Source organism: Antechinus flavipes, chromosome 2 (genome assembly GCF_016432865.1).
Source record: "Antechinus flavipes isolate AdamAnt ecotype Samford, QLD, Australia chromosome 2, AdamAnt_v2, whole genome shotgun sequence".
Taxonomy (NCBI): domain Eukaryota; kingdom Metazoa; phylum Chordata; class Mammalia; order Dasyuromorphia; family Dasyuridae; genus Antechinus; species Antechinus flavipes.
In genome coordinates, this window is record NC_067399.1 from 474,990,504 (window position 1) to 475,002,887 (window position 12,384).

Here is a 12,384-nt window from a genome sequence, read left to right on the forward strand (position 1 = left end):
GTGAACTATTTGCATTTTTGTTTTTCTTCCTGGGTTATTTTTACCTTCTGAATCCAATTCTCTCTGTGCAATAAGAGAACTGTTTGGTTCTGCAAACATATTGTATCTAGGATATACTGCAATATATTTAATATATATAGGACTGCTTGCCATCTAGGGGAGAGGGTGGAGGGAAGAAGGGGAAAAAATCGCAACAGAAGTGAGTGCAAGGGATAATGTTGTAAAAAATTACCCTGGCATGGATTCTGTCAATAAAAAGTTATTATAAAAAATATATACGTATAGAATTGTATATGTTTAACATATGTTGGATTAATTACCATCTGGGGAAAGAGAAAAAAAATTTTGGAACACAAGGTTTTGCTAGGGTGAATGTTGAAAACTATGCATGTTTTGAAAATAAAAAGCTTTTATTAAAAAAAAAAAAGATTTGTGATGATCAACTATGATATACTTAGCTCTTTTCAGCAAGAGAGGTATTCAAGACAATTCTAATAGACTTGGGATAGAAAATGCCACCTGCACCCAGAGAGAGAACTTTGAAGCACACTATTTTCTTTTGTTTTTCTATCTCATGACTTTCCACTTTTGTTCCAATTTTTTTTTTCACAACATGAGTAATATGAAAATGTTTAAAATTATTATAAATGTATTGTCTATATCACATTGCTTGCTGTCTTGGTGAAGGAGACAAGGGAAGGAGGGAGAGAAAAAATTGGAAACTCAAACTCTTACAAAAATGAATGATGAAAACCATTTTTATGTATATTGGAAAAATAAAATACTATTAAGTTTAAAAAATTAAAAATAAAAAAGTTTTTCAATTAAAAAAAAACCACACCACCTTGCTTTAGATCTATGAGCTTATGATCAAGTATTAGTAGTAACAATCTTTTAAATTTTCATAGCACTTTATGGCTTAGAAAAACTTTCACAAAGCTATCCCATCTGACCCCTATAGTATCCCTTGAGGTAGGTAGGACAGGATTATCCCTATTTTACAGATAGGGAAACAAAGCCCTTAGAGAGGGGAAAGGACTTAGCCAAAGCCATAGTCAAGTAGCAGAGCTGGACCCAGAACCCAGATTTTCTAGCTTTTAGTTTAGATGTTTAAAAAAGCTGGCTGGCATCAGGAAGAGTTGGATTCAAGTCTTGCCTGTATCACAAATGGGCTATATGACTCTATGTTACTCTTTCTCTTATATGCCTCAGGCAGCCTTCTACGTGATTCAATATCATTAAATTCATTTAAAGACAAAGTATCTGAAAAAAAGAATATAAGTAATCAGAATACAAATAGATTGTGTTCCTAAAATTCATTTATGAGTTAATTCTTTACAACTCAGAACATATATCCCTATAGAATATTAGCAGGAGTGGTCCAGGTACAGATTAATCAACACAACTTAGTTTAAATGTTTTGTCAGGTGAACAAACTTAAATTTCTTTTAAACCTTTCTAGGGAAATACATTCTGAAACTCAGTTAAGATAATAACCAGAAAGACATTTTTTCTCCTGGGGCAGGCATTCAGTCAGAGAGGAGAAGTGGATATTACTGGACAATGGGAGCTTGATAAATATGGGACACTGGTATCCATATATCACACTCATTTCTTTCTTAAGGAATCCATTAATTCATCCCTGTTCCCTCTAAATAGTAATCTGGTTTTATATGCTGGGACTGTTTTCTTTAGTTTTTAGTTGGTTTTTTTGTTTGTTTGTTTTGCTTTGTTTTTAAGCCAGGCTGGTGATTTCATCAATGTCAGGAGCACTTATATGACATATTTTACCATGGTACCTTTTCTGTAATTTATTGTTTTAGAGTGCTACCTAAGGCACTTAAGAGATGGAATAACTTGCCCAGAGCCATACAACCCATTTGTGATACAGGCAAAACTTGAATCCAACTCTTCCTGATTCCAGTTACCTTTCATCCACTATACCATCAACCTCTCTTTTTGGTTACACTTATATTTATAGGGTTTTTAAATGATACTCACTTAGTATCCAGATAGCAGTGAGGAAAATGGTATCATTTACAGCATTTTGATGTGAATTTAGGAGAAAGTTATAAAGGGGTTACCTGAGGGTCAAGAAAATACACCAATTACAGTACTATATTGTAAAACTTAAGGATTTTCTACCCTGAACACTGATGGCATATATTCCTTTCCTATATAACAAAATAGATGGTTTTGAATCAAATTCCTTTAAGCCATTCATTTATTGAATGGATAGAAGGCTGAAATGAAATATTAACTGGCATAGGGTACTTTTAGCTGTCAGTGCAATTATACAGATTGTCTTAAATAGAATCCCAGGCTACTATATCAAAGCAAGAAACTTTAGTTTAAAAGAAAAAAAGACAAAATCCATTTTAGTAGCGGATTTTTTTTCCTTTTAACTTTTTTTCTTTTTTTTTATAAAAGAAAAGTGTTCCCATGTGAATGTTTTACTTCTTTATAATAGTCATACCAGTATAGGTTTTAAGCGCTATATGTAAATTTCAAGCAGTAGAGAATATGCAAAATTCTATTTTAATTAAAATGAACATTGTAAATTTTATTTTTTTGCCACTAGCTACAATTCAACTTACAACTTTCCAGCTCAAACTTGGAAATGCAAAGATTTAAAAATCTGTTTAAAATCATAGCTTTACACATAAATACAATATATACATTCATTAATTATACAATAAGTGATCTACCATCATAGAGGAGATCAAAATTTCAGAAGAGAGATCAGACCCAGTTCAAAATGGAATAGGTTACTTTATTATTGGAAGACGTTTCAGCCTGTAAAAAAAAAAAATCATATATCAATATGTTTTTAAAACATATTTTATAGGATTCTCCAACATTCATCTTTATTGTTTCTCTACAATATCAACACTAAGACTGTTAGAATATAATCTTTTCAATTCAAAAGAATATATTTGGTCAGTCGATGAGAACTTAAAACAAAACTTCGTCATCTCTAGATCACTGAATCATTACTTTCAGAAATGAGGCTCTCACTATGACTCTTATCTAACAGTTCATGGTTGTAGAATGTAAGCTTCTTGAAAGTATTATTTTATTTTTGCCCTTTATTCCCAGCTCCATCACAATTCTTTGCATATCAACGAATCAATCAACATTTATTAATGGCTTTTTATGTACTAGATGCTAAGGATATAAATACAAAGAATAAAGCATCCCCTACTCACAAAAAGTTTACATTCTAATGGGGGAGACAGCATGTAAAAATATATACAGTATAAAGCTGATGAATACAAATATATACAAAATAGTTAAATACAAAGGAAGTAGTTCGGAGGATGAGGAAAGGCTTCACGTAAAAAATAGTACTTGAGCTTCTAAAGTAGAGGGAATTAAAGAGGGCATTTCAGCATCGAGTATGGCCAGAACAAAGGCACAGCAGACAGGGAATGGGATGTATAAGGATTAGAAAAAAGGCCAAATGGGCTGTATTACAGAATATGGAAGGGGGTAGAGGCTAGATTGTAAAAGAAATTAAAAGTCAAATATGAAGTGGATAGAACACCAGCCCTGAAGTCAGGAAAACCTGAGTTCAAATCTGGCCTCAGACACTTAACACTTTCTAACCCTGGGCAAGTCACTTACCCCAAATGCCTCAGCAAAAAAAAAAAAAAAAAGTCAAATATGAGAGTATATATTTTATTTTAGAAGTAACTGGAAGCCTCTGGAATTGACTGAATAGGAAAGTAGCATGGTCAAATCTTAATACTTAAGTAAAATTACTTTGTACACAATGAGTAGGGTGGATCAGAATGGGAAGAAACTTCCCATTAGATCCAGAGAGAACAATTAGGAGGCTTGAAATAATCTAGGTAAGAAATAATGAGGATCCAAACGAAGGTAGTACACTGCATAAATAGAAAAAAAAAGGGGCTGTATGCAAGAAATCTTATAAAGTTTTAAAATAGCAAGATCATTTCTTTCAATCCTTTTTTTCTGCAGATGGAGAAACAGATCTGAAAAAATGAAAATAGTTTATAAAGAAAGGTTACAGTTATTATTCTTGGCTTGGCACCAAAACCAGAACTCGGATCTTTTCACTTACATTTCAATGCCTTGAATGCATTCTTCCTGTTGGATTCATTTCTATATCTGTAGAACACAAAAGAATGACATACCTTCTCAAAAGTTCCTGAGGTGATATATCTTTGACCTTCTCAGTATCACTCTGGCTGTCACTGCTATCAACACTCTCTGAACTACTACTCTTCTCTGCTTTTTTGTTTTTCTGTTTGCCTTTCTGTTTATGTTTCTTGTGTTTCTTTTTCTGATTAAAAAAAAATATAAGAAAAATATAGTTGTTTAGCAAAAACATTTCCCTTATTTTAATATGAAGCTTTGAGGTGTTCTGGAAGAAATGATCAGGAGAAAAAAGACAGCTGGATTCATTAAAATCAAAAAACCCTATTTCAAAATGAGATATAGTACACTTTGGTATAGCAAAGAAATAACAGTATTACATGGCAGAGTGGCATAAAGTTTAACTCCTAAAAAAAATATATATATATATATTTAAGGCACAGTCCTACAGACACGGCACTTCCAAGATGACTCATGACATTTCGTATTAACTCAAGTAACCTTGTTTTTCTTGAATGCCTCTGATTGGCTAAACATCTGGGTAACAGATATCATGGAAATGCATACAGAGGGGCTAGTCAGAAAAACAATAGCACTACTACTTTGCAAAAACAAGAAAATATAGTTAAGAAACAGTTTTATTTTAAATTTATCTGATACACTTTTTGGTGCCTTAATTTATCCCAAGCATGTATGCATCTTATGTATATTATCCCTCATTAGTCTGTTAATAATCAAGCTGTTTCTAATCTATTTTCCTATCCTACATGCCATCTCAGCTTCACTATCATAATAAAAGATCAAAAGATGATACTATAATCCAAAGAAGAAAAAATAGTAAGCCATTTACATTAATCTTTACTAAAATTTAATATCTCAAATGTTCAAAGTCTTTCAACTGTCAAAAAAATTATGGAATAGAAAATTAGGAATTGCTACCCATGCTGACACTTCTGTCATTAACTTAATGTTTAATTTCACTGCTTCCTAAACAATGTAAGATCAAGAAATTTCTGATGTTTCAAAAATACTTCCTTGTCAACTAGTATGAAGGGATAATGGACAGAAAGTAGGTATGGCAGAAAACTACAAATTAACAATATATATGGAGAAAATACATGTCTAATATGTGTGCCTGTCTGATACATACAATATCTAATAACAAATGGATAGCTTGGCCAGTAGAAGGGTAACTAAAGAAATGCTTTTCCTTTCCATAAAATTCATGGGCATATCAGGGACTGAATGATAATAAGTAACTACTCCCAACTTACTTTACAATTTATAATTTGCTTTTCCTCATAACCACTCTATGAGGTGGTAGTTCAAGAATTATTACCAACATTTTATAGATTAAGAAATTGTGCTGGATGCTTGGGAACAAGTGGTGGAGTCTAAACTGAAACCTTGCTATTTAGAGTCAAAGTCCAGGGGCTCTGTTCACGATGCCATAACTACTTCTAAAAGAGACTAAAAAGCATTGACTAGTGTATATATAGGAGTTGTTAGCATAACCAAATGCTATTTGTTGAACCTGGAAGTCATAAGCTATGCTTTTTTCTCCCAGGAAAATTACCACTAATCTCTTTTTTATGAGCCAACAGCTCTTATAATGAGAATGGAAAATAAACAGATCAATGTATTGAGAAGCAAACTTTTAAAAGAGGAACAATCTATTTGTTATTTATTTATAAATTTTTATCCAGCTGAATAGATTTTAACCATGACAAAAAATTTATTTAATATTTTTATCAATACAACTATTTTTTAAAAGCATACATTTCTTCAATTTCCTGAGTAGCAAAATGTGAAATACATTTTGGGGCTAAAATCAAGGTAAGACCAACAAGAATACTCTCAGAAAAGCCCTCATTTGGTACTCAACAGCCAAAATGATGCATTTTCAGATTTACTAAATACTTTCATAATTTAAGATATACTACAGCATTTGCACATCTTCCTGAAACTTCTTCACATTAATAAGAAAATCAATACATCTGAACATGTTTCCTTAGAAAAAACTTCGGGGGGGGGAGGGGGAGAAAGGAAGGTTGCACATAAAAATTCAGCCTTTTGGGAAGAGAGCAAAATTTCCAAGGATTCAAGTTTCAGAATCTGAGGGCTGGATGGCTTGCCACAGTCTGACTTTGAGAACTGAGCCTGACCAGTTCCAATGGTCCTGTGATGAAGAAAGCCATCTGCACCCAGAGAGAGGACTGTGGATCACAACATAGTAGTTTCACTTTTTTGTTGTGGTTTTTGTTTTCTTTCTCATTTTTTTTCCTTTCTGATCTGATTTTTCTTATGCAGCATGATAATTGTGGAAATTTGTATATAAGAATTGCACATAGGTAATATACATTGGATTACTTGCCATCTAGAGAAAGGGATGGGGGAAGGGAAGAAGAAAAAAATTTGAAACACAAGGTTTTGGCAAGAGTGAATGTTGAAAATTATCTATATATATGTTTTGAAAATAAAAGGCTTTTTTAAAAGAAAAGAAAAAAAGAATTGAGCCTGAGCATTATTACACCTAGAAAACAACAACCAATGGTCCTCTTTAATCTACTCTACCAAGAACAAATTTACCTTTTCTTTTTTGTGCTTGTGGTCTTTCTTTGTCTTTCGTTTTTCTTTGTTCTTCTTAGATTTCTCTTTTGAGTGGCTTTCCAAAAAACTGGACTGTTGCACAGGTTCTTGTTTATGACGGGCATCTAAAATAAAATTCAACTTGAAATGTAGCAAACATTCAAACTAATCGGAGCAAAAGAGCTGAATTAGCACTGAAGATCAGAATTAATATTAAGATAGAATTTGTCTCCATAGACTCATTTCTGTTGCATTCAAACACCAATGTTTGGTACATACTTAATCCAATTCAATAAACAATTACTGTGAGCCTATTATTTACAAAGAACCATATCATATACCCATTATGAAACCTATGTACTCTATTATAATCTCATTTGAGAAATTGAGGAGAAAAATCAAGTTATTTTGCTAACATACATTTTATATTTACCATTAGATGAGATATTTTACAAACTCTCATATAAGAAAATCAGTTTTAGAAATAGTCTTTCTAAAAATTAGAGCTTCTAACCAAAAAACTAGCAATGTATCATTGAAAATGGTTGACCTGAAAGGCCTGAGAAGACTTTTGTGAATTGAAGTGAAATTAGAAAAAGGGAAACAAAATACATTTCAACATTGCTATAATTTGTTCCAGCATCCCTTCCCCTTACCCAGAGAGCCTATCCCACATAATGAGTATTTCAAGAAAAAAGAGTGAAAAAATTAATTAGCAAAATTGATTGACATGCAAAAATAACTGAAAATATATGCACTGTTCAACACCCCTAGCCCTTTCTACCTTGCAAAGGAATTGGGGGGGAAGGGAAGAAGGAGGAGAGTGTCTTCTAATATCTCTTCTTTAAGACCACGCCCAACTAAAAATAACTGATCGATTATACACTTCAACAACAATACGATATGATGATCAAATCTGATGGAAGTGGTTCTCTTCAACAATGAAATGATCCAAATCAGTTCCAATTGTTAAGTAATGAAAAGAATCAGCTACACCCAGTGGAAAAACTATGGGAAATGAGTGTGTACCACAACATAGCATTTCCATTCTGTTATTGTTTGCTTGCATTTTTATTTTCCTTCTAAGGTTATTTTTACATTCTTTCTAAATCCAATTTTTCTTGTGCAGCAAAATAACTGCATAAATACGTATACATGTATTGTATTTAACATATATTTTAACATATTTAACATGTATTGGACTGCCTGCCATCTAGGGGAGGCAGTGAGAAGGAGGGGAAAATCTGGGACAGAAGATTTCGTAAGGGTCAATGATGAAAAATTACCCATGCATATGTTTTGTAAATAAAAAGCTATTAAAAAATAAAATGCAATAGCAAACAAATAATAAATAAATAAATAACTGATCATTGTGTGGTTATACTATTGACACTGATGATCTGAGATCAAATGCATCTCCTTGTCTCTTTTACAGAAGTGAAGCACTACAGATGTGGAACCTGATTAATGTGTTGGTTAAATGCTTTTTTCTCCTCTTCTATTCTTTATGAAACAGAATGACCTCTGGCCAGGGCTGGTGATGGCAGATGAATGACATAAGCACAAAATGTATCAATAACATTTTTTAAATGGCTAAACAATTAATAAACAGAATATTTTCCCCAAAGCTGAATTTACCACTTCAAACTTGAAAGCAAGATATTTTAACATATTTCAGTTTGGAATTTGTTAAACTGCACAAAATAATTAAATTCACAACAAATACAATAATTAAGTCAATATAAATCCATTTTATATTCCTAAAGAGTTACAAAAGTTTTCATTATTTTCCAATACTCCAAAGAAGGATTTTTTACTAACCCTAATATTAGATACATTTCTCTCAGTGTCTGCTTGCCCAGTTTTGCTTACCCTAGTCTTTCTTCTTCACACATTCAACTATTGTCAAACCGAAGCTTTTTATTTAAATGACATTCAGAATATTATATGAAAATGAGACATAAAGAACACTAGACTCTTAAAAGTGTGTTTCCTGGTTCAGTTTTTACTAAGTTCCCCTGAAAGAGATGAAATTAAATACTTCATTACTAGCAGTCAGACATCACAGGGGATAAAGTGCTGGGCCTGGAATAAAGACGACTTCAAATCTTATTCTATACACAGACTAGATGTATGACCCTGGGCAAGTCTCTTCACCTATCTGCCTCAGTTTCCTCAACTGTAAGATGGGGAAAATAACACCTGTCACAGGGTTGCTGTTAGGATTGAATGAGATAATAACTGCAAAGTGCTTAGCATAGATTATAGGCACTTAATAAATCCCTCTCCCTACACAATTAAGAAATGCTACTCTGTTTTCTTAAAAGAGAAAAACAGGAAAAAATAAGTTACCTGAACTTTCATTTAAATTTTAAGTTTGTGCCATGCACTCCACATTAGACTACTCCATGTGCTGCAGATAGATTAATATTTACCAACAGAATTCACTTAATGTCCCTGGTCTATAAATGGCATAAATTTCACCATCACTGAGACTATTAATAGAAACCATAGAGTTTGACATATTGACTACAAAGATTGTTATTCTTCATCTGTAATATTAGGACAGATTACTCTAGATGGCCTCTGAGGTCCTTTCTAGCTCTAGAGCTATAATACTAGGAATGGAATTCTCTCCCTAGTGCTTTTCAGATACAAGCACTTTTAATATATTATTTTCTTATGTGATTCCCTACAATAACCCAGAGAGGTGCATGTTAAAAGGGGTTGGATTTGGGAGTGGTTTTTTTGGAGAATTTTTTCATTGGCATGGGGATATTTCTGGTGAGGAAACTCCCTTTACTAATACTAATTGGCATTTGCCATGCAGTTTATTAAAAAGAATTATCTGGGGCACTAGTGTTTACAGAGGGTCACACAGCTTGCTATGTGTCAAAAGTAGGATGTATCAAACCTAGTGTTTGATAAACTCAAAGACTCCCAGATTCTGGAATAAGAACTATTTGACAAAAACTACTGGGAAAACTGGAAAAAAAAAAATAGGGTGCAAATTAGATATAGACTAACATCTCACATGATATACCAAGATGATCTAAGACCAGTATAAAATACTCATAAAGACTCATGTGAGCAATACCTAGAGATGTCGTTTCTTCCTCTCCTTTGGCCAATCTGACCATCATAGCCCAGCTTAGGGCCATTTTCTCCATGAACTCTTTACTGATCACAGCTCTCAGTGATTCATCTCTCTTCCTTTGTTCATGGATCACATTCAATTTTGATAATGTTTTTTTTGAAACATTATATCTTTCTTCCTGCTTCACTGCACCAGATTAACTACAGGTTTCCAGAGGCCAGAATTACAGAGCTTTTTTCATGTTCATATCACTGTTGCTTAACATAATATTCTGCACATAATTGGTGTTTCAAAGCTTTATTAAGTTGAATTGAAATTCAGAAGTAAAAAATAAATTAACTAAAATTTTAAAAAATAAAATAAAGTCATAAGTAAGAGAATAAACCTTTATTTCTGAAGCAAAAATGTATACTTAGAGTTCTCAACTTACTAGGACAGAATACAGGAGGGAGCCTTGGGCCAAATTCTTCTCTTTCATCAAGCTGCATCTTCTGTAAAGTAACAGGAGGCACTGGCTCATTGACCACCATTGCACTGACTGGATAAAATGAGTATATTTTTATTTTTTAAAAAGAAACACTATTACGAAAAAAATTTATAAATATGCAGGATTATCTTCTGTTAGAATAAATGATGTAATTTAACTAAAAATTAACCACAGTGTACTAAGGTTAACAATCCTATTTCTTTCCTATATTTTCAGAGGAAGAGAACTGACATTTGCAACATTTTGCATTTATAATTAACTTTTCATTAAGAAGGTTGCCAATTCATTAAATTTATATGCCTAGATTCATAAACATGATAGATTTTTAGTGAAAGATTTTTAGCACACATCTATGTAAAAGGGATCATAAAACATATATAGCCTTAGAATAAGTTTTTTTCTACCGAAAAAACTAACAAATGTATTAAATTAGATCTCTATATAGTTTTTCAGAGGTCCAAACCTGAATTTGCAAATATGAAGAGCTAAGAAGTCAATTGAATTTTCATTTTTCACAGCTATTATTTACTTATGATGTCTGCACTGCTACCTGCATCACTATGTCTGAATACACAAATCAAATAAGATATGATGTTAAGTGGTTTTTATACTTTAAAATGTTCTGTGGCACCTAGTATGACTGTGAGAAAAATCTTATTTCTTTGACATAAAATTGACAATTTAATTTATGCTTCTGAAATAAAGGATTTTGAAGTTGCACTTATATTCACTTTGCTTGATGATTCCATATCATCAGCTGCTTCCAGAAATCAAAAGTAGTAATGACAAAAATCTGCCCTAATAAAGAAACAATGAGGAATAAAATAATCTCAAAAAGTATATCTATAAAGTAAGTGGATGCCTATCAGTTGAGGAATAGTTGAATAAATTGTGGTATATGAATGTAATGTAATATTGTTCAACAAATGATGAACAGGCTGATTTCAGAAAAGCCTGAAAAAATTTGCATGAACTGATGCTGAGTGAAATGAGAACATTATACTAAGTAAAAACAAGATTATGTGATGATCAACTGTGATTGATTTGTCTCTTTTTAACAATGAGGTGATTCAAGGCAATTCTAATAGACTTGTTGATGGAAAGAGCCATCCACATCCAGAGAAAGAACTATGGTGATTAAATGTGAATCAAAACATTTTTCACCTTTTTGGCTGTTGTTTGTTTTTTTGTTCTCGTGTCCCGTCCCCCCTCTTTTGATCTGATTTTTCTTATGAAGCATGATGAATACGAAAATATATTTAGAAGAATTGTACATGATTAACCTATATTGGATTGATTGCTGTTTTCAAGATGGGGAAAGTAAAAGAGGGAGAAAAATTTGGAACACAGTCTTACAAAAATGAAAGTTGAAAACTATCTTTACATATATTTGGAAAAATAAAAACTGAGAATTTAAAAAAAGAAAGAAATTAATTCCAAATTGTAAATATAAGTTGATTTTGTTTAAAATGTTACTAGCTATCTGTGACAGCAAAGAACTAAATAAAAGTAAAGTAGATGCTCATAGACTAAATAAATCTGATATATGCATAAAAAAGGGAAAAGGACCCACATGTGCAAAAAATGTTTGTAGCAGTCCTTTTTGTAGTAGCAAGGAATTGCAAACTGAGTGGAAGCTCATCAGTTGGAGAATGACTGAATAAGTTACGGTATATGAATGTTATGGAATACTATTGTTCTATAAGAAACAATCAGCAGGGTAATTTCAGAAAGGCCTGGAGAGACTTATGCTGACACTAAGTGAAGTGAGTAGAACCAAAAGAACATCGTACACAGCAACAATAAGATTATGTGATGATCAATTCTGATGGTCAGTGGCTCTTTCCAACAATGAGGTGATTTAGGCCAATTCTAATAGACTTGTGATGGAGAAAGACATCTATATCCACAAAAAAGATTGTAGGGATTGAATGTGGATCACAACATAGTATTTTCCTACCTTTTTGCTGCTGCTGCTGCTGTTGTTGTTTGCTTTTTTCTTTCTTTCTTATTTTTTTCTTTCTGATCTGATTTTTCTTGTGCCGTAAAAAATGTGGAAATATGTTTAGAAGAACTGTACATGTTTTAT

General features: G+C 32.4%; 1 protein-coding gene across 2 annotated transcripts in view; it reads right to left on the reverse strand.

Moving 5' to 3' along the window:
• Positions 1 to 2,531: 2,531 nt before the first annotated feature.
• Positions 2,532 to 12,384, reverse strand: part of GPATCH1 (G-patch domain containing 1) — a 46,822-nt gene continuing 36,969 nt past the window's right edge. Inside the window, exons 17-20 of one of the 2 annotated variants that reach the window (XM_051979741.1) lie at positions 10,239 to 10,346; positions 6,712 to 6,836; positions 4,161 to 4,309; positions 2,532 to 2,796 (exon numbers count right to left, since the gene is read on the reverse strand). In XM_051979741.1, coding sequence (XP_051835701.1) covers positions 2,769 to 2,796; positions 4,161 to 4,309; positions 6,712 to 6,836; positions 10,239 to 10,346 — 410 coding nt within the window. In that variant the 3' untranslated portion in view covers positions 2,532 to 2,768. Of the gene's footprint in view, positions 4,310 to 6,711; positions 6,837 to 10,238; positions 10,347 to 12,384 lie in introns of both variants that reach the window. The other variant, XM_051979740.1, reaches the window with a different exon arrangement.